This window comes from Eptesicus fuscus, chromosome 22 (genome assembly GCF_027574615.1).
Source record: "Eptesicus fuscus isolate TK198812 chromosome 22, DD_ASM_mEF_20220401, whole genome shotgun sequence".
NCBI lineage: Eukaryota > Metazoa > Chordata > Mammalia > Chiroptera > Vespertilionidae > Eptesicus > Eptesicus fuscus.
Genome location: NC_072494.1, coordinates 7,822,595 through 7,848,118, shown reverse-complemented (window position 1 = coordinate 7,848,118; position 25,524 = coordinate 7,822,595). Strand labels below are relative to the sequence as shown.

General features: G+C 52.9%; 1 protein-coding gene across 2 annotated transcripts; it reads right to left on the bottom strand.

The window, feature by feature from the left end:
• Positions 1-368: 368 nt before the first annotated feature.
• MOV10 (Mov10 RISC complex RNA helicase) lies at positions 369-23,653 on the bottom strand. 2 transcript variants are annotated; one of them, XM_028154071.2, is made up of 21 exons: positions 23,644-23,653; positions 23,324-23,537; positions 10,831-11,004; positions 10,336-10,571; positions 9,902-10,160; positions 8,069-8,203; positions 7,242-7,410; positions 6,352-6,506; positions 5,894-6,070; positions 5,649-5,796; positions 5,013-5,171; positions 4,678-4,781; positions 4,216-4,313; positions 3,903-4,119; positions 3,445-3,562; positions 3,070-3,261; positions 2,735-2,809; positions 1,296-1,421; positions 1,125-1,213; positions 786-907; positions 369-699 (listed from the first exon to the last, which is right to left on the bottom strand). In XM_028154071.2, exons 2-21 carry the CDS (start codon positions 23,455-23,457, stop codon positions 608-610), a joined length of 2,979 nt encoding a protein of 992 aa, XP_028009872.1. In that variant the 5' UTR covers positions 23,458-23,537; positions 23,644-23,653; the 3' UTR covers positions 369-607. The 2 variants fall into 2 exon arrangements, with proteins under 2 accessions (XP_028009872.1, XP_028009870.1); XM_028154069.2 differs by lacking the exon at positions 23,644-23,653 and having other exon boundaries at positions 10,336-10,598; positions 23,324-23,547.
• Between the last annotated feature and the right edge of the window lie 1,871 nt (positions 23,654-25,524).

Here is a 25,524-nt window from a genome sequence, read left to right as displayed (position 1 = left end):
GCCTGTAGTCCCATCTCGCCTCCTCTTTTTCTAGTCGCTCACCAGGCCGGCCCCTGTTTGCAAAGGCAGGACTCTGGCAGGCAGGGTGGAGTCTAGGAGCAGAGGATGAGGTCATGCCTGGCTCCGGGCCTTGGGGGCGGGTGAGGGGAGTGGTCTGGAGCAGAGGCTAAACTTAGCAGCCTGTGGGTGGCTTCCCTGCCACCTCCCACTGGGTTTCCTCCCCTGGTCGCGGGGGGGGGGGGGTGGGGGCTGGGTTCAGCTCAGGGGGAGGTGGTAGGGCCTTGGGTAGTACCCCATCTTCTGTGGGGTCAGCTTGGGGGTTTTGGAAGCGGGGACCAGGCCAAGAAGACATGGAGGCGTTTGCATAGAACAAGATTTTGTTTTCAGTTTTTCTTACCCCCCTTACCCCACACAGTTAGCAGCTTGTATCATTCTTCCCTGCAGGGGAGCGGGGGAGGGGCTTGGGTTGTAAACTCCCGCCCCCAGCCTTCCTGCCCCTTGGAGAGGCAGCTGGGCTGGGTTCGGGTTCAGGCTGGGTTCGGGTTCGGGGCAGGGTAGCTGGGCGCTTAAGGCTTGGCCGGTGTGCAAAGGCCGGAGGCCGGCCGCATCAGAGCTCATTTCTCCACTCTGGCTCCACTTGCAGGGGCAGGTCGGCTTCACCCTCCAGATCCTGGGAGAGGTAGTCGTGACTTTGGGGCCCTGGAGAGAAAGGAGGCGAGCCGTCTTCCTTACCTCCGCCCCAACCAGCACTAGCCTGGCCCTGGCCCGCCCCGGCCCAGCCGTACCTGAGGTAGAGAAGCTGAGCTTGCTCAGACCTTTGAGTAAGTCCTGTTCGTGCTGCGGGTCCACTTTGGCAGGGAAGGGGCACCCGGTGTAGCCCCCGTTGTCTCTACAGAAGTCCAGGAATCTGGGGGGGACAGGGACACTCACACAAGTGTGCCTGGCTGAGGAGCGCCAGCCGGGGCTTTGGACAAGATGCTTAACCTCCGAGTGGCAGGTAACTGACATGGGGGCGCTGTGAGGTGGGCAGGTCTGAGATGAACTGAGCCACAAGGAGGTCGTTATAAAGAGACAGCTGCCCTATTGGGGGCGGGGGGGACGGAGGATGTGTTGGGGATGCTCACGCCTTCCAGTCGGAGTCATGGCCCAGGAGCAGCGGGTTGCCCACCACGATGAGCAGAGCCTTGGCCCGGGTCACAGCCACGTTGAACCTCTGGAGGGAAGAAGGGTTGGCGTCACCGGAGGGAGGGGCCCTAAGGAAGGAAGAGTTCCTGCCCCCCTGCCAGCCCGCAGACCTTGGGGTTCTTGAGGAAGCCCAGGTTAAAGTCCAGATCCAGCTGCACGAAGCTCTGGCTGCTGCGCACGGTGGAGATGATGATGACGCTGCGTTCTTGGCCTTGGAACTCTTCCACGGAGCCCACCTAGAGGGAAGGGCGGCCTGAGACCAGGGCCTCCGGGGGCCAAGCCCTGCCTCGGGGAGCTGGAGCCCCAAGGCAGGTGTGGAGAAGTCACGAGGCAGTTGTCACAGGGGAGAGCGCGAGTGTGTTCTAACGGGCAGGGGGAAGGACAGGGGGATGCCCTGGAAGCTGCTCCAGTTAAAGGGACGGGGGCTGGAGAGTGTTCCAAGTAAAGAAGCCATGGGCCCTGGTCCGTGTGGCTCAGTGGTTAGAGCATTGGTCCTCACACCAAAGGATTGCAGGTTCGATCCCTGGCCCCACTCGGGGTGCATGTGGGAGACAACCAATTGATGTGTCTCTCTCACATCGTCACATCGATGTTTCTCTCCCCGCCCCCTTCCACTCTCTCTAAAAAAATCAATGGAAAAAAATATCCTTGGGTGAGGATTAAAACAAGGAAAAAGAAAACATGGTAACTCAGCAGTGTTTTTCAAACTTTCCTGAAGATAATCACTAAGTACTTGTTAAAAAAAATACAACCCAGACCTCCTGAATCAGAAGTTCCAGGAGAGAGGCCTCTCGGTACTTTTAAAAACATGTTTTTATTGACTTCAGGGAGAGCAGAAGGAAGAGGGAGAGGAGACAGAAACATGGATGGGCTGCCTCCTGCGTACTTCCTACTGGGGATGGAGCCAGCAACCCAGGCTTGTGCCCTGACCAAGAATTGAACTGATGACCTCCTGGGATGATGCCCAACCAACCGAGCCACACTGGCCAGGGCAAGGACTCTGAATCTTAAAGCGCCGGCCGGTTCCAACGCTGGCTGCATACGAGATCACCTGAGGAGCTGGAAACCATCCCGATGCCCTGGCTCTGCCCCCAGATGGCTGTGCTAATTGGCTGGGTGGGGCCCTGGCACAGGCAGTGCCAAAGCTCTCCAGGTGATTCTTATCTGCAGCCAGTGCTGAGGAACGTGGCCTGAGAGAGAGAGTGAAGCTACTGTCCCAGAGGGAGGAGGGGGCAGCGGGGCACTATCACATGACGGGTCAGGCAGGCCGGGGAGTCTGGACTTTATACTTAGAGCAGAGGCCGCCAGCCAGCCTGATCATAAAAACGGTGTGGGCTGTTTGCGAAACATGCAGGCATCCTGGTTGCATCCCGAACTGAACTGCAGGTCCGGATATTCAGAAGTGAGCGCTTGGGGAAGACTGCTAGTCAGGGTGGGATGGGCAGGGGCAGCCTGGAGCAGCAGGGCAGGAGCCGGAGGCTCTCTGGGACTGGGGAAGAGGGGCGCAGAAGGCAGACCGAGAGCGGATGTGAAACAGTGATCAGCTCACCTTCAAGTCCTTGATGTCATCCAGTCCCCGGAGCTCCCTGTCCAGCCTGGTGATGCAATCACGGATTTTTTCCACCTGGAAGATGGGGACAGGGGCCTTGCTCTCACCCCATCACCCCAGTGCAAGAGGGAGTCAGGCAGGAGGCCAGGGAGCTGGGAGGCACACAGGGAGGGGCGGTTGGAAGGCACACTGGGAGGGGCAGCCGACCTCTGAGCTTCCCAGATACGGGCGAGCAGAGGCCTGAGCTCCGGAACCTCCACCTAGCGGTGTGCCTGGGAATGGGGTACCATGGTGTGGGTGTGTGTCTCACCCTCGATGGGAACTGAGGGCCTCACCTGCTTCCGGTATGGAGAGATGACGCCCACATGTCGGGGGCTCAGGCGGCCTTTGCCCTTCTTGGAGGAGGAGATCAGCAGCTTCCTCAGGTAGGAAGTCACTGTGGCAGCCTCTTCGGGGTTGAAGAAGGAGGGGCTGTTGCCCTCACGCTCATCCTTGCCCATGACGCCGTGAAAGATGATGGGAAAGCCCTGGGCACAGTCCGGGGAAACCCTTAGCCGGGCCTTCCTGCCCCTCTTGCCTCTCACCCCAAACCCTTCCAGGCAATGTGGGCTCCCAGGCCAAGGTGACGAAGGGACAGACTGTGGCTTCCACTCAGAGCCACTTCCTCCCCTGCACCTTCAACCGGAGGGAACGGGGTGGGAGCCCCTCACCTGGCGAGGCAGGCCCTCCCACTGGCAGAAGCGTTCCCGGTCCACAACGTTGGCGCAGGGCTGCAGCTCCCGGTCATAATAGAGTTGGTTAGGAATGTCCAGGATGGTGGGGTGAGACCTGAAGGGCGGAGGGGGAATGGATTACTCTCGCCTCGCCCGCTCTGCCTGCTCCTTGGATTGCCTGGGAACTTCACCTGGGACCCACACCAGCTACATCCGAGTGTCTGGGAACCACTGGCCAGCCCTTAATATGCAGATAAGCAAACTGTTCTGGAGCAAAGCTGCTGGTCAGGTCACACGGCCAAGGAGCAGGCGTGCGGGGCCCAGAGAGACGGCGCCCTGGGTTACAGCCTTTCTGCTCCCCAGCCTCGGAGCAACAGGCCTGCGGATGGAGCCTCCGCGGGGGCCGCACAGGCGTGAAGGCGGGGGATGGCAGGAGAGGGGAGGGCGCGGGGTACCTGTAGTTGCGCAGCAGCTTGGTTATGAACTGGGGGTTATAGCCGTCGGGGCCCTTCTTGTACAAGGCGTTGTAGGTAAGCAGCCGCTCCAGCAGCGAGTACCCCAGCCCGTGCTTCTGGGCCAGCGGGGAGCGCAGCACAGGCCCCAGCTGCCGAGGGTCCCCTGCCAGCACCAGCTGTGCTCCTGGGTCGTCCGATTCCTTGACTTCCATCAGCCCTGGGAGGCAAGGCAGCGCGGGGAGAGAGGTAAGTGGTGGGACCCCCCCGGCCCCATGTAGGGTGGCGCAGCCGCAGCCCACCCTGAGCCCCTTACCTGCGATGGCCACCAGACTCTCGGGCTCCATGCAGTGGCCAGCCTCATCGATGAAGATGTGTGTGAAATGATCGATGGGAAACTGGGCCGAAACCAATCTGGGAGGTGTCAGGCCAGGCCGAGGTCAGACCCGGGGACCCGACCACCAAACCTCACCAAGCTGGCCCCTCACTCTACTTCCCAGCCTGCGACCTCTTTACTTATATACACCATTAGGAGACACACATATGCCCGGCTGGTGTGGCTCAGTGATTGAGCGTGGACTCATGAACCAGGAGGTCACGGCTTGATTCCCGGTCAGGGCACATGCCCGGGTTGCGGGCTCGATCCCCAGGTGGGGGCGTGCAGGAGCCAACCGATCTATGCTTCTCTCTCATCATTGATATTTCTGTCTTTCTCTCCCTCTTCCTTCCTCAATAAAAACATTTTTTTTTAAAAGAGATACACATACACACTTCCCACCTGCTGGCAGTGATGAGGGTGGTGATTAAGACTCGATATTCCTGCAGCTTCTTCTTAGCAGGAAACACGAACTCCCCCTTAGTTGCGTCCCAGTTACAGCAGGGCTGTGGGTGTGAAGGGAGAGGGCATCAGCATGGCACTCCCCGCCCTCACCCTCACCCTGACCCCGGGCTCCCAGGCAATTTATTCACCTCTCATTTTACACACAGGGAAACGGAAGGCCAGCTCGGGGTCCTGGCCCAGGCGAGGCCCCACAGCGAGGGTGGGAATCCAGGTCACCTAGTTTCCTGGCCTCAGTGTCTACCCCGAGCGCCTCCTGGCACCTCCCCAGGTACCTTGATGTCCTCGGGCACCATGCGGATGTCCCTGCTGGGGGCCAGGAGCCGGTAGATGGAGCTGGGCAGGTGGGTGCGGAGCCGCTGACAGAGGAGGTCAGCCCCTGAGTTGGATGGAGCGCAGGCCAGGACGTGGGCCTTGGGCAAGTGCTTCACCACCTGGGGGAAGGGGATAGGCAGTGTGGGAAGCAGCTGCCAGATCGGGGGGGGTTGGGGTATGGGTGTGTGTGTGTGTGTGTGTGTGTGTGTGTGTGTGGTGGTGCGGGGGGGAGTAGGCATAAGACTCAGTCGTGATGGTGATGCAGGCGGCGCACTGTGACATTTGCCTCCCAAAGCGGAGGGAGGGAGTGGCACAAAAGGCAAGCTCTGACCCCCAGCCTCCTTGCGAGTCCAAACAGCACGTCCGATGCTGGAAAACGTGCAGGAACTGGACACGTGTATGACGACGGACAAGGGAATGGCGGCCCTGAGAGTTGTGCAGTGCACAGCCTACACCACCATCTCAACCGCCACACTGAGCCGTGGTGCCCGCCCGCTGAGGGGCACGCAGGAAGCTGGAAGGAACCAGAATCCGGGACAACTGCCTGGGCCCGGGGGAGTCCAGGTGGAGGCCCCAGGTCTTTGCTCAGGCCCCACCTGCTTGATGGCTTCCACCAAGGTGACGGTCTTGCCCGTGCCCGGGGGCCCGAAGATGATGTAGGGGGCTGGGCGGGTGGTGCCCATCACAATGTGCTTCATGGCCTGCAGCTGCTCTGGGTTGGACTCCAGACTCCGGTCGTACAGCCTGGCGGAGGGTCGGGAACATGAAGTTACCCAGTGTCCCTCCCAGAGGCGCCCCGGACTCCGCCCTCCAGGCCCAGGGACCCGGCCCACAGTCTCACTTGAACGTCACATCGGAGGGCAGCCGCCGGACGCCACGGGCGGCCTTAGGGAAGAGTGTGGGCCACAGCACGTGGCGCCCCGTCAGCTCCAAGGCCCGGTGCTGCACCCGCAGGGGCTGGCGGTTGAAGGTGAAGCTCACCTTAAAGGTCAGCCCATTCACGAAGCGGTCCAGGAGCCTTTGGGAAGGCGGAGAGACGGGGAAGACTGCCAGTTAGGGGGGTGGGCACTTCAAGGCCGGGACTCCCCCTCTACCCCGACTCCACCCCCACTTCCCAAGACCTCTCTGCAATCCCTGCAGGAGAGGGAGTTTGCTGAGGCACCTCTGGGCGCCCCCTGAAGAAAATTCCTCCTGTCCCGTCCCTGGGGTCCCACTCATCTCAGGGAGAAGCTCCCCTTCTCGTTGGCCTGAGAGGTGTCTGTAGACCCTTCAGCAGCTCGGGGTTCCCCCAACACCCACCTTGGGGAAAAGCTCAGCTTGACACGGTCCAACTCCACCCGGTGCACAAAGCCCTTGTAGGTGATGGGGTCATTCTGGTGAGCCTCGGAGCACAAAACGGCGAACAGGTGGTCTCCCCGGAGCACGGAGGGGCGGCTCTCGGCCACCCCAGGAACCTATGGGGTGTGAAAACAAGTGAGACTCTATCTCAGGGAGGCTCACCGGAGAGCCCCCTGCCACCCCAAGACTCGGGGAACTTTGCCTCTTTCCCCTCCAACCAACAGGCGCAGAGTCAGTGGACCAGGGAAGAGCCAAGTCTGTCCAAGCTGCTCAGGGAAGCTAAGCACAGGGATGCTGGACACCCTCCCATGCATCTCCCAGGACGTGGAGCCAGACCCCCAGCCTGTCCAGTTGCCCCCTTAGCTGGCTCAGTTCCTCCTCTGCCTTTAAAATCTCATTTAAAACTCAGTTCCTGCAGGAATCTCCCTGATCATCCTTAACCCCCGCTCCTCACCAGGTCCCTTCCTCAGCACGTGTGTGAAGAACCTGTTCTCATAGAATTCTGGGCGTCTGTGGGCACATTCAACATCTGAGATCTGGAAAGAGCGCCCAGAATTCCCTGGTCCAGCTCTGTGTTTTTCAGATAAGGGAATGCAGGCCCAGAGAGTGAAGGCCACATAGCTGATGGCAGCCAAGTCGGGACTAAAACCCAGGTGCTTCCCACTGCCCTGCCCTGACCCTCTTTTTGGGCACAGGATGCCCACGCTGCCCCCTGCTGAGCCCTCCGGGGGGGGGGGGGGGGCAGAAACATCTTCATCCTTCCTCTTGTCTTGCCCAGTAGGCAGGAACAGCATTCTGCCCACAGCTTGTGGGCTGAGCCCCCCATCCCTACCCCCAATCCAAGCCCCAACCTCCAACGTGAGCAGCTTGGGGTTCTGGGAGACAGGGTCCAAGTTCATGGGCACCGACTCCAGGTCATAGTGCCGGATGTCATGCTCCATCTGCAGCTCCTCCAGGTGCAGCAGTAGCTGGAATTTCATCTCGTAGTTTCTGCACTTCAGGGATGTCTCTAGCTTGGCCCTAGCAGTGACGGTGTGGGAGGTTGGCGGGGGGCGGGCAGGAGGAGGATGGGTCAGGTAACCCCCATGCCCAGGAGCATCCACCCTCTCCCATCTGCAGCTCTGGGACTATGAAAGCATCAGGAATCCGAGAAACTAGAAGGACCTTGAAGTAAGGGAACCCTGGCTCTTACTCCCCCGCCCCCTCCTTGAGTAGGCACGGGATCCCTGGGCTTGGAACATACTCCTCTCATGACCTCCACCCTCACCTCATTCACGTGTCACTCCCTGCTCAATGTCACCCTCTCCAAAAGGCAGGGACTCACTGCCCTCTGAAAAGCAGCACAACCCATCCCCTCGCTTGCCCTGCTCGGGCTTTGGCTAAGCTTTACGTTAGTTCTTCACGGCAGTCGTCACTCCATGAAATTATAAGATAAATGGTCTTTTGAAGAAATTTTAAGATCAATGCTCATTTCTCCCCCGGCTAATATAGGCAAGGCCCTCATGTGACTGATTCACCTTGAAGAGTGCCCTGCGCATGCGCAGTGCGTGCTGCGTAAGGTAAGGAAGGAATGGAGCAGGGGAGGCTGCAGGGTGTGGGTGGCTGCGGCGCGTGGGTGGGAAGAAGCCAGCGGGGAACAGGCTCAGACAGCAGGAGGGTGCAGAGGACGGGTGCTTACTTGATCTCCGCAATCTCCTTTGGGGCCGTGAAGACACTTTTCCCCTGAAGAAGGGTGGGGAGCAGATGCCGGAGGCGGGCGGGCGGGTGGTATGTCCCCAGCACCAAACTTAGCTCCAGTTCATAGCCCTTCGCACTGTAGGAATGGGGGAAGAGAAGCTGTCACAGACACAGACCCCTCACTTCAGAACGCGGAGAACACCCCTCCCTGGGGATGCAGGAACCCTACACAGTAACATTGCTGGAAGGGGTCAGCAACCTTTGCCCAAGGAAGCATAACTCACTACCTCATGAGGCTGCTCACCCCAAGGCTGGACCATTCATTCTCAGTTCTTGAAAATGCACAGTATTTGAAAACATTTAAAAATATACATGTAAGACGGGCGGTGTGGCTCAGTGGTTGAGGGTCAACCCGTGAACCAGGAGGTCACCACAGTTCATTTTCTGGTCAGGGCACATGCCTGGGTTGCAGGCTTGATCCCCAGTAGAGGGGTGTGCAAGAGGCAGCCAAGCGATGATTCTCTCATCATTGATGTTTCTCTCCCTCTCCCTTCCTCTCTGAAATCAATAAAAACATACTTTAAAAAATTAAAATATATATACGTAATACATATACACTGAGTGGCCAGATTATTATGATCTCTGAATACATAATAATCTGGCCACTCAGTGTATATCCTATATCAGTGGTCAGCAAACTCATTAGTCAACAGAGCCAAATATCAACAGTACAACGATTGAAATTTCTTTTGAGAGCCAAATTTTTAAAACTTAAACTATATAGGTAGGTACACTGTTATTAACTTAATTAGAGTACTCCTAAGCTGGCCTTTGCTAAAAACTCAAGGGGCCAAAGATCCGCATGTGGCTCGTGAGCCGCAGTTTGCCAACCACTGTCCTATATAATAAAAGGCTAATATGCAAATTGTCCCATCGACCAGGAGTTCAACCAGCAGGCAGGCCAGGCAACCGCTCATGTCCCCTCCCCCTGGCCAGGCTGGCTGGACCCCACCCATGCACGAATTCATGCACCGGGCCTCTAAAACACACACACACACACACACACACACACACACACACACACACACAGAGTGGCCAGATTATTATGCGTTCAGAGATCATAATAATCTGGCTACTCAGTGTATATGTATATAACAATACACATTCACCAGAAAACAGGTAATAAAACAATAAGCCAGGCATAACCAATGTTATGCAGCTGTCCACACTTCTCTCTTTGTAAATTTGCATTATACACATATATTTTTAACAAAAAGAGCACAATGGTCTATAGTTCGCTTTTTTTGTGAACAGTGTTATGTGAACATCCAGCCATGTCAAATTCTATTATTCCATTCACAGTAAATGTTCAGAAAAGGGAAATTTATGGAGATGGAAAGCAGACGAGAGGATGCCCAGGACTGGGAGGGGATGGGGAGAAAGGGGTGGGAGCCGAAGGGGACAGGTTCCTTTTGGGGATAGGGAAACGTCCTAAAATAGATTGTGGTGATGGCTGCCCCTGTGAGTGAATATACGAAGAACCACCGACTGGTACATTTTAAACGGGCGAAGTGAATGGTATGTGAATTGCATCAATAAAGCTGCTACAAAAGGAGGGCGATGTCGGCATGGGGGCTGCCTAACAACCCACCACAGAGTGGAAAGGCCTTAATTAACATTTTTTTTCACACTGTCCACGTATCGGCAACTTTCTCCCTGGGCAGAAAGGGTCTCTGAGGCCTGGAGGAGTTAAGAACTCACAGTTAGGAAAGGGGGGCCCACCCTGTCGCCTCGGGGCACCCCCAGCCTGGACTGGGTTGGAGGGAGAAGTTACCGGTCAGGCCTCTGTCCTTCCTCAATCCGGGCGGTCACGAGAGGGTTTCCAGTGATCCGGGCCCGCTTGTAGGGCGCCGTGGGCTTCAGCTGCGCGGCCAGGGGACTGTGGGCGACGACCGCCAGGAAGCGGGCGATGTAGAAAGTGCCGGCGCCTTCCGACCCCGGCTCCTCGGGGCCCAGCAGCTCCCAGATCACCGTGGCTGGGAAGTAGCCCACGAAGCTGGTCTGACAGTGCACGTGGAGCTCATAGCACTCACCTGGGGGAGGGGGTTGGGTGAGTGGGAGGGTGGCGAGAGAGGGGTCCCCCACCAGCACCCGTGCCCTGGAAACCCCCCCACAGAGCGCCATCCCCAGGCAGGAGCCACAGCACAGCACCAGCGTGGTTCCCAAGCCCCTGCCCACCCGCGGCTCATTCCTTGGGAGACCACTCACCGGGACCCAGTGAGCAGGGCAGCTTCTGGTCTCCGTTGTAGAATTTAAACTGGGAGGTCCAGAAGAGCGGAAAGACGTGGGTGAGGGTGACGGGCTGGGTTCCTCCGTTCTGCAGCCTCAGGGTCAGCCTCTCCTTGCGGTTCAAATCCAGGCGGATCAGGAGCTGCCCATCCTGGGTTTCATGGGGCCCCTGGACTTCCACGTCCACCCCATGTTTCCCTTGAAGATACTCAGCCCTGGGGAGAGTGGGAGTCAAGGAGGGGCTGGGGCGGGAGGGGCCTGGTTGGATGTTGCCCTCAGGGAGTGGCAGCTGTCCTGGACAACCCCCCCCCTCCCCTGACCGATTAGCTCCTTTCCTACCCTCACCCCCACTTCTTAAAGGAGGGCCTTACCCCAAAGGGAGGCAACTCACACTTTCTCAGCCAGCCAGCTTCCCCCCAAGCCCCACCCCCCTTACACACACACACACACACACACACACACACACACACACACCTGTCATGGAAGATCTTGGCAAACAGTGACTTGTGGTGGTATGTGCTGGTATCGGACACGTCGGTCCAGCGGTCCAGTTTGAAGAACCTGACCCGAGTCTTGGTGACATAGGCCAGGTTGGCAATCTTCATCCCATACAGCATGGAGGAGAAGCCAGGGGCAGGTTTCCCAAAGCTGCCGGAAGCAGAGGAGACTGGGAAGTGAGGGCGGGCAGGGCCAGTGGGATGCAGGGGGCGTGCTGGGGAGGGTGTCTGAGGGTCGCTCTGCTGCAGGGCAGGGCCCGGGACAGGGACAGAGACTCAGGCTGGGGATCGTAGGACTTTCCAATGTTTTAAGGAAAGGCAATGGGACTTTCCAGGACAAAATCCGACAGTTTTCAACAGCAGGTGTGTGCGTGCGTTTCTGAGGAGGGACGTCCCGTCGTGGCTGTTGATTTGGAGGACCAAAAGGGAGAAAGAAACCAAGGTTTTTTTGGGAGAAAAACTATTGGGGGACAGAGAAAGACACAGACAGCCCAGCGGGAAGAACAAAGGCTAAGGGGGAAGCGAAGGAGTTGATCCCGAGGGTGGGCCTGGGGTCCGGCCTGAGGCGGGAGTGAGAGGGGCCAGAGAGATAGAATGGGTGTCCGGTGGGGGCGGGCGAGGCGGCTGATCAGACAGCACGTTTGCACCCGAAGTCAAAGCGTGCAGGTAGAACCCAAGCAGGGAGAGAGAGGATCCTTGTCCAGAGATCAAATAGCTGGCTTTGTGCCTGGAGAAGGTGAAGATAGGGAAAACTGGTCAGAGGAGCAAGAACTCAATGTTCTGTGCATGAAAATTCGGTTTAGTCAACACAACCAACGCTTACAGAGACCTGCTATGTGCCAGACACTAGCTGCCGGGGCTCAGAGCGGCCAAAGCCCCCGTGAGGGGCTTTCAGGGCAGCACTGGGTCCAGCCTGGGGGCAGGGGTGGGTGCTCACGAAAGTTTCCCCATGAGCCAGCGTCAGGTGCAAGCCCAGTGTGGACGAGGCAGAGGCGGAGGCGAGAGCAAGGGCTGAGGAGCTCGCCACGAGCCAGCTCAACTTCAGGTTATTTCACCCGAGTCTCAGAGCCTCACTTTCCTCCTCTATACAACGGGGACCACGACAGACTTACCTGGCAGGGCTGTGAGGATTACCCGAGACGGACAGGGCAGTGACCCACTTAACCCAGTGCTTGGCACATACGGAGACCTCGGTAAGGGGTAAGGTGCGCTATGATTAGTACCACACACAGTCTGGTTGTGCGCGGGTGAAAAGTGCAAGGAAGGGAGTGGCAGGAGGCAGCAGAGGTGGGCAGGGACCAGGTCACACACAGTTCTGCAAGCCTGACCTTGACCCTGAAGGCCAGCAGGCCTCCTCCCTTACTGGAACCCAGGAGCCAGAGGGCATCCCCACATGTGACATACTTCCTGGGCATATTCAAGATCTGGACAGCTCACCGCCCTCCCTCAGTGCCTTCGAGGGAATGAAAGCAAATCCTAGTTCATAAGAACCATGGTAGCCGAAACCGGTTCGGCTCAGTGGATAGAACGTCGGCCTGCGGACTGAGGGGTCCCAGGTTCGAGTCCGGTCAAGGGCATGTGCCTTGGTTGCGGGCACATCCCCAGTGGGGGGTGTGCGGGAGGCAGCTGATCGATGTTTCTCTCTCATCGATGTTTCTAACTCTCTATCTCTCTCCCTTCCTCTCTGTAAAAAAATCAATAAAATATATTAAAAAAAAAAAAAAAAGAACCATGGTAACCCGTTTCACTATTTAGGCTGAACCAGCACGCTCACTCACTAGCGTCCAGTAAGAGAATTTACAGACGTTTCCCTGGTGTCCCCTGCCTGGAACTCTGCCCTTTTCCTTCACCCCAAATAAGTGAGAATGCCACGATGCAGAACACTTTGGATCAGCTCTGATTTGTGTTAAAAAGTAAGGCGTCATTGGAAACACACCAGAAAACACGCTCAGTAAACGCCAGCTACTGGTGTTAGTGTTCACGTTAGTAGTGAGAATGGTACTAATCGTCAGCAGCAGCAGCAGGAGCAGCAGCAACTTACGTTCAGCCCGAACCAGAGGCTACACTGTGGTTACAGAACCACCGGGTTGGTGGGTTTTAAGCAGGGGAGTGGCAAGACCAGATGTGCATTGCAGATCACTCTGGCATCAGGATTGGAGGGCAGATTTGCTGCAGGCAAGACTGTAGGCAGAAGACCAGTTAGAAGGAGGCCCTGGCAACAGTCCAACTGAAAGATGACAAGGGCAGGAACAAGGCAGTGGTCAGGAGAGAAAAGGGGCCAGATCTGAAAATACAGAGAATGTAAGAGGAGGGGGATTTGCTGACACTCTGGAAGGGGAACGGAGGCGGGAAGGAAGAGGCGTCTAGGACAATACCGCAATCAGCGGCGTGGCGTTAGGGGCCATTCCTGAGATAGAAGGTCAGGACCGGAGGAGAAGGATGCTGGAGGGACGGACCGTGACATTTGGATTTGGCCACGCTCAGTTTGAGATTCCAGTGGCAGGTGGCTCCGGAGAATTCAGGCCAAGGTCAAAGGTGAGCCTAACATTGGCGTGGCCCCAGGTTGCAGTTACAATCATGGTGTTCAGGATCTCCCCAGGTGGTGTGAGTCGTCTGAGAACAGTGGGGGCCAGGACAACCCAGGGAGGAAGAGAAAAGAGAGAAGGAGCCCTAGCCGGTTTGGCTCAGTGGATAGAGCGTCGGCCTGCAGACTGAAGGGTCCCAGGTTCGATTCCGGTCAAGGGCATGTACCTTGGTTGTGGGCACATCCCCAGTAGGGGGTGTGCAGGAGGCAGCGGATCAATGTTTCTCTCTCATCTATGTTTCTAACTCTCTATCCCTCTCCCTTCCTCTCTGTTAAAAATCAATAAAAATATATTAAAAAAAAAAAAGAGAGAGAGAGAAGGAACCTCCCCCCTACCCCCTATCCCCCACCCCCGGAAGGAGGAGTATCAGGAAGAAGTCTTAAAATCAGGTATCAGCCTCAAACGCTGCTGAGTCATAAAGGGACCGAAATCAGGAGGTCGTCACAAACTTTCACCTGGGCTCCTTGGTCAGTGAGTCATTCAGTTCCATGGACTGGACACAAAACTCAAATGCAGACCGAAGGCAGGCTCCACAGGTATCTGATACCCTCAGCCTCAGGCGCCTATAGGGCGCCATTGTCGAATCATTAGTGTAAGAAGGAACGTCCCTCATCTCCAGACAGATGTTGCCAGCAGGAAAGGTAGGCCCAAGATGGCCAGGTCTGGCTTTTGAGAGAAGCCCAAATCAAAATTTTAATGTGCAATAGCCTATTTCTGGAAACTTCTGTGTGGGCACAGGGGCAGGAGGAACTCAACTTTGCAAGTTTTACAACCTCTACTGTGGGTGCTACCATCGTAACACTTCTCAAATTATTCCCCACGTCTGATCCTACTCCCCAGATTCACCTATCCCTGCCTGGTCTAAGGCGACAATCATAAAAAAAATGTGTGTGTTTTTTTAAAAATCACAAACTTAGTACATACTGCGTGGGAAAAAAGCCCCAATTCTCGTATTATATATCTAGTCACCTAGATTTCTAGGAAAAAAAGATAAACAATAGAAAAGTTGAATATTCAACCTAAAGAATAAATCCAGATGACCAAAAAAGTATATAAAATATACTTCAAAAGTAGAGATGCAAATTAAAGTAAAAATGAGATTCTATTTACTCAGCCAGGGTGGATCAATGGTTGAGTGTCCAACTATGAATGAGGAGGTCAACTCAATCCTCAGAAGGGGGCGTGCAGGAGGCAGACAATCAATGATTCTCTCTCATCATTGATGCTTCTATCCCTCTCTCCCTTCCTTTCTGAAATCAATTAAAAAAGAGAGAGAGATACAATTTTATTTCCATTAGATGGACAAAAGTGGAAAAATAGTCATCACATGTATTGCTCAGTCCCGTATATATGGAAAAGTGAACTGTCATACACAGCTGATAGAACGGTGAAGTATTACAAACTCTGGAAAAACAATCTGGCAATATCCCCCGTAACTCAGGAATCCCATTCCTAGGACTGTATCCCCTGGAAAGAAAAGTACCAGTGTATAAGGACATGTGTACAAGGACGCTTACTGCAGAGTCATCCACGATGGCCAAGAACCGAAACAAAACACATGCCCACCAACAGGGAGATGGCTGAGTAACTATAAACACCTACTTCCTGGAATACTGTGCAGCCATTAAGAAGTGTCTATAATTTAAAAGGCTGACAATATTCAACGTTGACAAGAACATGGGAATAACAGAACACTCATGCATTGTGCGTTGGAATATAAATGATGCAATCATGTTGGAAAGGGTCTGGAAGTTTCATGTAAAACTAAACACACACCGTAATTTTCTGATTTTTAACGAAAAGTATACATTATTGTATTATGCTGTGCACTACATTAAAAAAATAGTATAGCCCTAACCGGTTTGGCTCAGTGGATAGAGCGTCGGCCTGCGGACTGAAGGGTCCCAGGTTCGATTCCGGTCAAGGACATGTATCTTGGTTGCGGGCACATCCCCAGGAGAGGGGTGTGCAGGAGGCAGGTGATCAATGTTTCTCTCTCACCGATGTTTCTGGCTCTCTATCCTTCTCCTTTCCTCTCTGTAGAAAATCAATAAAATGCATTAAAAAATAATAATAATACAACTCTAACACCTAATGTGGACCTAGTACTAGTAATTTACTCGACAAGTACTTGCTGGGAGGATGTGGCTCAGTTGGTTGGGCACCAGAAGGTTGCTGGTTTAATTCCTGGTCAGGGCACATGCACGGGTTTTGGCTTCAGTCTTGATCCCCCATAGGGGGTGTGCAGGAAGCAGCTGATAGGTGTTTCACTCTCACATTGATGTCTCTCTCTCTCTCTCTCTCTCTCTCTCTCTCTCTCTCAATATCAATTTTTTTAATGTTTTTAAAAAATTCAAATCATTCCAGACTGTTATTTTATAGATGAAACAGATGCCAATGCAAACGTTAAACTGCTGGCTGGCACACAGCACCATGTGCAATGGCCTGGAATGGGAGGTGCCAGGCTATACAGATTGTCCAAACTTGGACAAGCTCTATAAAAGGAGAAAAAGCAAAAAAAGGGAATGAAATATATGAAGACATGGCCACATTACTTTTACTTCTTAAATTTAAGAATTATTATTTTTAATGGTCACACTACTTTCAGATGGAGTTGTAGGCGACAGAATAAATGATGGCGGATTTAAGTGATAAGAGCTTTATTAAAATTGCTGGGAAGCTGTGAGAAGCAGGTTCAGGAAATGGGCAGGAACTAGGGAAGGCTGAGCAACTTCCCCTCAGAAAAGGTCACAACAAAACAACCAAGACCAGCCCTGAAGACTTTGCTGTCACAATCAAAAAAGAGGTTAACCACCCTGGCCGGATAGGTCAGCTGGTTGTCCTGATGCACCAAGGTTGTGGGTTCAGATCCTGATCAGGGCACATAAAAAAAAAAAATCAACCAATGAATGCATACCTAAGTGGAACAACAAATGGATGTTTTTCTCTCTCTCTAAAAACCAACAGAAAAAAGTTTTTTTTTAAAAAAAAGAGGCTAAGCAATGTACCCAAGATTTCAAACAAACAAACAAAAACGGTAAATATTACCTACCCTATGACCCAGCAATTCTACCCCTTAGAAAAAGGGAAGTGAAACTATAAGTCCACAAAACAATCTGTACAAGAATGTTCATAGCAGTTTTATTCAAAATAGCCCCAAACTGAAAATAATGTCCATGAACAAGAGAATGGATAAACTGTGATTTGTATTCACACAAGGAACATTACTCTGTGATACAAAAACAAACACAACACCTGATGGATACACACAACATGGTTGACTCTGTAAAAGAGTAATAGTATGTGTATCTGTTAAATGAAGTTCTAGAACAGGCATATTACCTCAAAACACATCAGAGCAGCTGTTGCTTCCAGCTGGGTAAGGGTGAGGAGATAAGGAAACTTTCTGGAGTGACATCATGTCCTACATCTTGACAGGGGGTTGTACACAGTATATGCATTTGTTAAAACTCATGGAATGGTATACCTAAATCTGTCTGTTTCATTGCATGTAAATATTTTTAATATATTTTATTAATTTTTTACAGAGAGGAAGGGAGAGGGATAGAGAGTTAGAAACACTGATGAGAGAGAAACATCGATCAGCTGCCTCCTGCACACCTCCTACTGGGGATGTGCCCGCAACCAAGGTACATGCCCTTGACCGGAATCGAACCTGGGACCCTTCAGTCCGCAGGCCGACGCTCTATCCACTGAGCCAAACCAGTCAGGGCTCATTGCATGTAAATTTTACTAAAAAAAAAAAAAAAAAATCATAAACAATTTTGGAACTCTTAAGAGTTCATGCTGAAGTGAACTGATGTCTGTAACATACTTTGAAATGAATAAAAAAATAAAATGTTGGGACAAACCCCCCAACGATACATTAGAGGTGTACACCAGACAATTAGGCGTTATTTCCAGGATGTGCTGTTAAGAAAATCGGGATGTGGAAAATGTGTGTAACATGACCCCTTAAAAAAAATAAAATAAAACAGCAACCAAAAAAACACCCTGGTTGATATCATGAACTAGAGATAAATGCATAAAGAGATAAATGAGCCCTGACCGGTTTTGCTCAGTGGATAGAGCGTCAGCCCGAGGATTGAGGGGCCCCGGGCTCCATTCCAGTCAAGGGCATATGCCGGGGTTGTGGGCTCGGTCCCCAGTGGGGCGGGGCCTTGTCAACTCAGAGACCTAAAGTAACCACAAAGATGATCTGAAATGAAAACATTTCACTAAAAGTAGTTTATGGCAGGGTAGTCATGTCCTAGACTAGCTTCTTCCCTGACAAAAGTCAATCTTTACCTTGACTAAGCCTGTCTATGACAACAGACGTTTGGAATGTCAGGATCACCGCCCTTTTCCCAGACCACTCAGGGCACAACCATGCACCGGGGAGGAGACCGTAAATCTTCTCACTGTCATTGTTATCGCGTTCATCGCAGACTGCTAACTATCCTGTACCCACCTCTGTAAGAGAGGTGCCTATCACTTTATTTCTCACCCAGTCCCAGAGGTTTCCCCTGCTTTGCTTCCTCCCACCTCCCTCATCTGTCACCAATGGATTTCAGGTAACCCACCTGCTTCTTCTCTTTGGATCGTAATGTATAACAGGAGGCGCAAAACTGCCCTTCTCCGCGGACAGTGATAAGCAAAAAATGGTGTCTTGTTTAAATTTGCATTTTTCCCCCTGGTCACTCCTCAGTTGGAGGACCCTGCCTTCTGTTTAACAGCCATTTACGTTTCTTCTGTGAACTGCCTGATGGGATCATTTTCCCAAGCTCTAGGAGCTGGTTCCTCCTTCACACCCTGTCCTGGTCCATCTCCTAATAGGCAAGAACTAGCATCACGAACAGCAATCAGATCAGGCCCTCCGTGCACAGGATTAAGCCTAATGTTTTCATATGGCACGGTTAAGCCCTCCACATAACGATGACAATGCGAATACAATCACATCAACAACCGAAAACACTGAGAACTCATTATGCGCGGTTCTGAGCACCTACACACACGATCTCCTTTAATCCTCACCGTAACCCTTTGAGGTAGCAACTATTATCATTCTATTTTAGAGGAGAATATAAGGGACAGGTTCTCACCCTAAGGATGGACAATCCATCCTTTTTTTTTTTTTTAATATTTTATTGATTTTTTACAGAGAGGAAGGGAAAAGGATAGAGAGTCAGAAACATCGATCAGCTGCCTCCTGCACGCCCCCTACTGGGCATGCGCTTGCAACCAAGATATATGCCCTTCCTTGACCGGAATCAAACCTGGGACCCTTGAGTCCGCAAGCCGATGCTCTATCCACTGAGCCAAACCGGCCAGGGCTGGACAGTCCATCCTTATTGGTACCTCAGTCGCTCTCAGTACTTGGACCCGGAGCTCCCCTCCAGACTTGGCTGCCACCGTGAACACCCCCGACTTTGGCCCCCGCTGTCTGCTGAGTGAACAATAACTATTCTTTTTAGACCCAGTTCAGGAAATAATAAGAGCGAGAGGAGGAGTATTTCAGAACATAGTATCAGAGTTGGAAGCCATCTTAAAGGGACATCTAATTCCATGTTTTTTCAAACTCCCGGTTGCAACTCTCATTGGTGGGTTAAGACCAGCGTTTTTATAAAATTGAAACAAAGTAGAATTAAAAACAGCAGCGGGCAGGGAGTGAGGCAACGGGATTGTTTCAAGGACACATGTTGTTCTCTGAAACACGGTTTATCAGGCCCTGAAGTAAAATGCATTTTTTTTTTTTTTTTTTTACTGTGGACAGAGATCCAAGCACTAAGCCATTCTCCACGCCAGAAGCCCCAGTGATCTTTCTAAATCCTTGATTCTGCAGGTCTCCTACTTTGAAACTTGGTGCTTTCCTGATTCTGTTAAGATTAAAAGAAAATGAACCAACCCCACAGTATCTCTCCGGGGGCCACAAGGCCCTTCCCCATCCAGCCCTTGCCTCCCTCTGGCCTCAAGTCACCGGGTTCTCCCACGTTCACCCCAAGACTTTGAAGGGGTTACTCCCTCTGTCTGGAATGCTCTCCCCTGCCCCCTGCATCTGCTAACTCCTGCTTATCTTTCAAGATTCCGTTCAAACATCACTTTATCCCAGAAACCTCAAATTCCTAGACTAGGTCAGGCCTGCAAGGTATACACTCTCCACGCACACTAGACTTTTCCTTACAAGCACTTGTCACAACAGTCATTAAATAATTATGTTTAATCACCGCCCCCTTCCTTAGACAGTTAGGTTCCTTCTGTGTATTCACTGTGACTCACGCACGTAGTACCTTGCTCCCAGGAGGCATCCGGCCAATATTTGTTGATAAAATAATGAGTCTCCTGCCCAAGGCGAGAAACTTTTCAGGGCACCAGTCCCTGCTCCGCACAGGGGACTCCTACTAATCATCACTGTACTGACACGACGGCCACAACGCCCACAGCCCGAGCACTATGCCACCCAGGATGGAGGCCTTACCAACCATCGCTCATTTTGGTCTCACGCAACCCCGAGAGAAAGGCATTTTTCACATACTTCAGTTAGAGATGTTAAAGAGAAAGAAACCACAGGCCCAAGGAGAGCTGCCTGCCTCCAGGACGACAAACCCAGGCCTGAGGGCAGTTTCAGCCAATACCAGGAATGTGACCTCAGACCAGCCTGGAATTTCCTGATCAACACCGGTGAGGTAATACGCCCGATAAGACCCCTGCCGCCAGCCCTCCGGCCCTCCGGCCCCACCCCCCAAAGGTGTTCCAGCCAGAAACATCCTCTCTTTTCTTTTGCTAATAACTTTCTTGTCCGGCCCAGTTCCTGCCTAGTAAACCTTCCAGTTTGTACCACTGCTTGGAGGGCTTTTGTCTTGACTAGATGGGATGGCGCCCCATTCGGGGAATTGTTCAATAAAGCCAATTCAATCTTTAAAACGCGCTGGGTGGGATTTTTGTTCTTTTAACAGATTGCTGTTCAAAATCTGTGCCACTAGGTTTGAACTCCAGCTGTATGGCGTGGTCTACCCATTTGCCACTCCTTCCTAGAACACGGTCACGGTAATAGCGATAATGATAGGAAATAACCAGCTTGCACTCTGATGAACACTTGTGTTGATGACGTTATGTTACTGACAGCCACCTGGGCTGCCGTGGGTCAGGACAGGCTTCAAAACGGGCCCCCGACTTCAGACATCGATCATCCTCTCCATCCTCTCTAGATCCACGCTCCGCGCCGCCTTGCTCCATGCCGGTCGGCAGAAGAACGACCGAAGTCTCAGGATCGGAGTACAAGCTGGTTATCTAGCACAGTGTCACTCAGAAGGTGTCCGTCATTCCTAAGGGCAGCATTCAGCTATGGTCTTATCTGTATGGCGCAGCGAGGGCTTGGCCAGAGTGGTCCTTCCCTGTGCTCTTTAATATTTCACAAAAAATAATTTCTCTACATTTCCTATAACACTCTTTAGTTATTTTCGATTGCTATAACGTTGTAACACTCTCTACTTATTTCCTATCATTATCACTATTACTATGACAAATACACTTTATTATTTTTTAAATATATTTTTATTGATTTCAGAGAGGAAGGGAAAGGGAGAGAGATTGAAACACCAATGATGAGAATCTTAGATCAGCTGCCTCCTGCATGCCCCCCACTGGGGATCAAGCCCACAACCTGGGTATGTGCCCTGACTGGGGATCGAACCGTGACCTCCTGGTTCACAGGCCAGTGCTCAACCACTGAGCCACACCGGCTGGGCTAGAATACACTCTTTAGAGGCAGGAACGAAGGCACAGGCACAGTGCAGAGTCTCCTTAAGTAGGTTTCCTAACTGAATGAAGAGATGGGAAAAAGAGAGGGGAGCAGAGCATGCTGTAACATCCTAAAATAACCCTGTTGGAAAGGGCCAATTCCTAACAGTGCAGGAATCTCCCTAGAATTCCTCACAGTGAGGGGCTGGAGGGGACAGGGGTGACGGGGGCTATACCTCCCCTACAGTCTATTGTCTTGTAGACCAACTATACTAATTCAATTAGGTTCCACAAGCATTTAATGAGCATCTACTACATACAAGGCTCTAAGCGGGGAGGGGCGGGGGGGCTGAAGGCAGGTGCAAATAGGATGAAAAACCTGCTGGGTCTTCAGAGGCTCTGACAGTCTGGTGGGGGAAGACAGCCCCTACCAGCTCTAACGAAGGCCAAGTGTCATCCTGCTGGAACCAGGGTGTGAAGGAGTGATGAGAGCCCCTGGAAGAAGCACTGAACTCCCACTGGGACGATGAGGGTGGATGTCACAGCGTTCCAGGCTGGGCTTGAAAGTACTAATTAGAATCCAAATCCCCACCTGGAGTGGGGAGCATGAGGGGGGCATGTTGAGTGAACCTAGTTTCCCCTTAAGGGACAGAAGTTTAATTCTTTCCACCGTGAAACTCTTTAACATATTCAAGGTCCATTGTTCCTCCCATCAAGGCAAACATTTTTGGTTTCTTTTGACTGGGTCTCACAATTGACTATGAATCAACTGAGAACGTTCCTCCTCCTCCTCCAAATACTAAAACTCTGTCCTTAAAAGCCAGGGTCAATGCCGCTCTCTCCACTGAATCCTCTTGTGTACCGTGGGCACATCACAGCTTCTATGGCTCCCCAGGGAGTGTACATTTTCCATCTTTACATTCCCCAAAGTGCCCAGGATAGTGTGGGGACACAGACAGGTCTCATCTTTGCTGCTGCTTCAGATGTAGCTCAAGCCTGTACATGTCGCTCTTCAAAAATGTGACACTCCTACGCCAAGGTTGTGGGTTCAATCCCCGCCAGGGCGCATACAAGAATCAACCAATGAATGCTTAAATAAGTGGAACAACAACTCAATGTCTCTCTTTCTCCCTTCCTCTCTCTCTCGCTCTCAAAAATCCATCAATAAAAAAGGTACCACCCGTTATCGAAACCAATATTCCAGATATAATCTGGTCCATATGGAGTCACTCCCCCTCCCCCTAATACCTATTTCTATTAACACCATCCCACACTTCTTTCACTCTTTCTGCAGCCACACTGGCCTTCCGTCTGGTAAAATTCAGTTCTGTCCAGGTCTGTTATTAAGCCTAACCCCTTATTTATTTGTACAAGACTTTACATTTATCCCTGTTAAGTTGTTTCTTGGTTTTCTGCAGCCCATTGACAGAGGTGTTTTTGCAGCAGCACAATTCTACGGTGGGACAGAGTGAAGTCTCTTTGATTTCCACTCGGATGGCAGCAGGAAGGACGACCCAACAGCCTTCAGCCACAGGATGGAAGGGGCCCCCTGGGGACTGGCCTGGCCTGGGTCTCCATGGAGAAGCCACAGGTGCTAATGGAGGTTTGGCACGTCTGTAGTTGGTGCCTTTTCTCCTTCTGGACTCCCAGAGGTTCTCCCTCCTACACCAGCTCGGGAGGGGGGGGGGGGGGGGGCGGGTAGGGAGAAACAGTGGACCCTGTGGCAGCCCCTCAACCAGGGGGCGGAGGTGCCATGCAGCCCGCGCCGGGGCTCGCCGCCGCCACCAGGAAGCTGCTTCCCCGCGCGTGCGCGACGCCCAGACCCCCACCCCACGCGCCCCTCCCCCTCCCAGCGCTGTCCCCCTCGCCCCCCTGGAGCGGCGGGTGCCCGCTCGACCCCGTCCCGGGACGAGCCGCCGGGGGCGCGGGATGCACGGGAGGCTCTTCGCGGGGACGTGGGCGCAGGGGCCCGGCAGGGGCGGGGTGTGGGCACCGCGCGGGAGGGGATGTCCGCGCCGCCCCGGGACCGGCCGAGCCGCCGCGGGAGCTGCGTCCCCTCCGCTCGGGCGTGCAGGGCGGCCCCGGCGCGGGGCTCGTGGCGGCGAGGTGGGCCCGCGATTCGGGGCCCGGGAGTGGGCCGGCCCGTACCTGGACTTGAACTTTTCGTTGTAGATGTTCCGCAGGCATTCGCGATCTGTCTCCTTGTCCAGTCCCTCCGCGAGCAGGAAATTCTCGAAGCCTTGGCCGGTCTCCCGGAGCTTCCGGCAGCTGAACTTGGGCATCGCGGCGGCGGCGGCGGCCCAGGCAGAGGGTCCGGGGAAATGAAACTGAAAGTCGCCGCCGCAGCAGGAAGTTGGCTGCCCTAGAAGAGGGTGCAGCGGGGGGGGGGAAGCACCCTAACTCTGACTCTTGATCCTGCAGGCTCCCCCCTGTCCCCACCAGGCTGCCCGTCTCGGTCCTCCTCCTACCTGAGGCTTCCCTCCAGTCTCCGTCCTGTCCCCTCCCCCCGCCCCATTAACTCTTTCCTCAGGAGCCTGACCCCTCCCTCAGGGCCCTCCCCTTGCCCCAGCTCCCTCCCCTGGCTCCCAGCCAGACGAGGAACGCGGCTACCGCCTGGGGCCCCCGAACAGTCCGGGAGGACTTCAGAGCCCGAGCTGGGGCCACTCCCACGCCTACCCCCGGGAACCCGCGGATTCAGTGGGAAGCCGGAGAGCAAAGGGCAGGGGCTGTGACCTGGGTCGGCTGCAGCTGGACTGGGGCAGCTCCCCCAGCACCTCCCCCAGACGGCCAGGGACACATACCAGCACGGAAGCGAGCGGCACGCCCCCCTCCCCCACTTTCCCTTCTCGGGCTTTCAGGCTCTGGGAGGAAGGCGTAAGAGCAGGAGAAGTTGGAGGGAAAAGGACCAAGTGTCTCTGAGATAAAGGTGAATACGCGTGGGAGGGAGGGACAAGTCACTACTTTTCTCTGCTACACAGGCTTCGATATGTGGAAAGGCCGGTGATCCTACTACACCTAGAGCCATGTTTTTGGACAATTGCACTCCAGTCGGTATTGCTCTTTGTTACTGTTATATATAAGGGTTGCCCCAATCATCAAAACAACTCTTTGAGTGCAAGAGACTACGTTAGGCAATAAATAGTTAATAGCTACAGCATCAGTACCAGGAAGAGAAGTCAAAGACCAGCATGCTTCAGAAAAAGACTTCACAAGAAACATTCAACAAGCCTCTGCATCTATGCATCTTCTGGCATAACATAAACGCATACTAGGATGGAGCCAAGATAAAACAAGTTATACAAAAACATTTCTAAGATAGGGTTGCTCTCCAAAGTAACTGCCTGTGGGAGGGCACACTCTCAGTCGAACCCAAGGTGAGGAATGTCCAGACCCCAGGTGGTGCTCCAGCTGGGCTCTCCTTGTACCTTTTCCCAGGCCAACAACCCACTAAGGCCAGGAACAACAGGCTTTAGCAACAGGAAATGCAGTCAGTGGGAACCAGTGCTACAAGGATGGGGCAAACTGTTACCTTAAACAATTGATTATTCAACGTAGAGGAAAAAACTGGGCAAGTAGCCATGGATTTTTTGCCTTTTTCTCCCCCAATTATCTGGCGAGACCTGAGAGTAATGAAGAGAGCGACTCCTCCGAAATGCTTTGTTACTTATTTCAAAAACCTACCACTCACCTTACCCGAATTCAATGTCTCACTGCATTTTGATGAGCAAATGGATGATGTCCTCATTATTCTTCGTTACATAACCTCCCTGTCTCTGGTTAGGCCTATTTCCTGGATGTCCTCAAAACATACACAAATAGCGACGGTACAGTAAGAACTGTACTGTCATGTTATGTAGCTTTGCTCATAATGAAACCTTTCTAAACCAGTTTCATCTGGAAAAAACACACTTCGCAAGCAGTTGTAACTATTTTGAAATTTGTTGGCTAGATGTCTAGAATGGTCTTCCTTTCTACCTTTCACATCTAGCTCAGGTCTCCTTCACTCTCGTGAAGCCTTCCCCAAATTCTCCTGCACTTGTAAGAAGCTGACTTGAAAGCAGTAAGGTTGGTTTCAGCATTTGAATGTTTTCTAACTTTATGTATACAAACTAGACTGTACTCCCAAAGGCAAGAAGAAACAGCCCTTAAACTGAAATGCTGGAATGAGTCAGTTTACCATAGATCAACCTTACTGCTTTGGTCCCAAACAGCACCAAAGGCCATCTGAAAATTAACTTTGCCCAATGATGTTACTGGAACAGACATAGCTTCACAAGATAGCTACTTGCAAGATTGCAAGCTTTGTATTTTCTCATTACTCCAGAGTTAGCATGGGTTCTACAATTGTT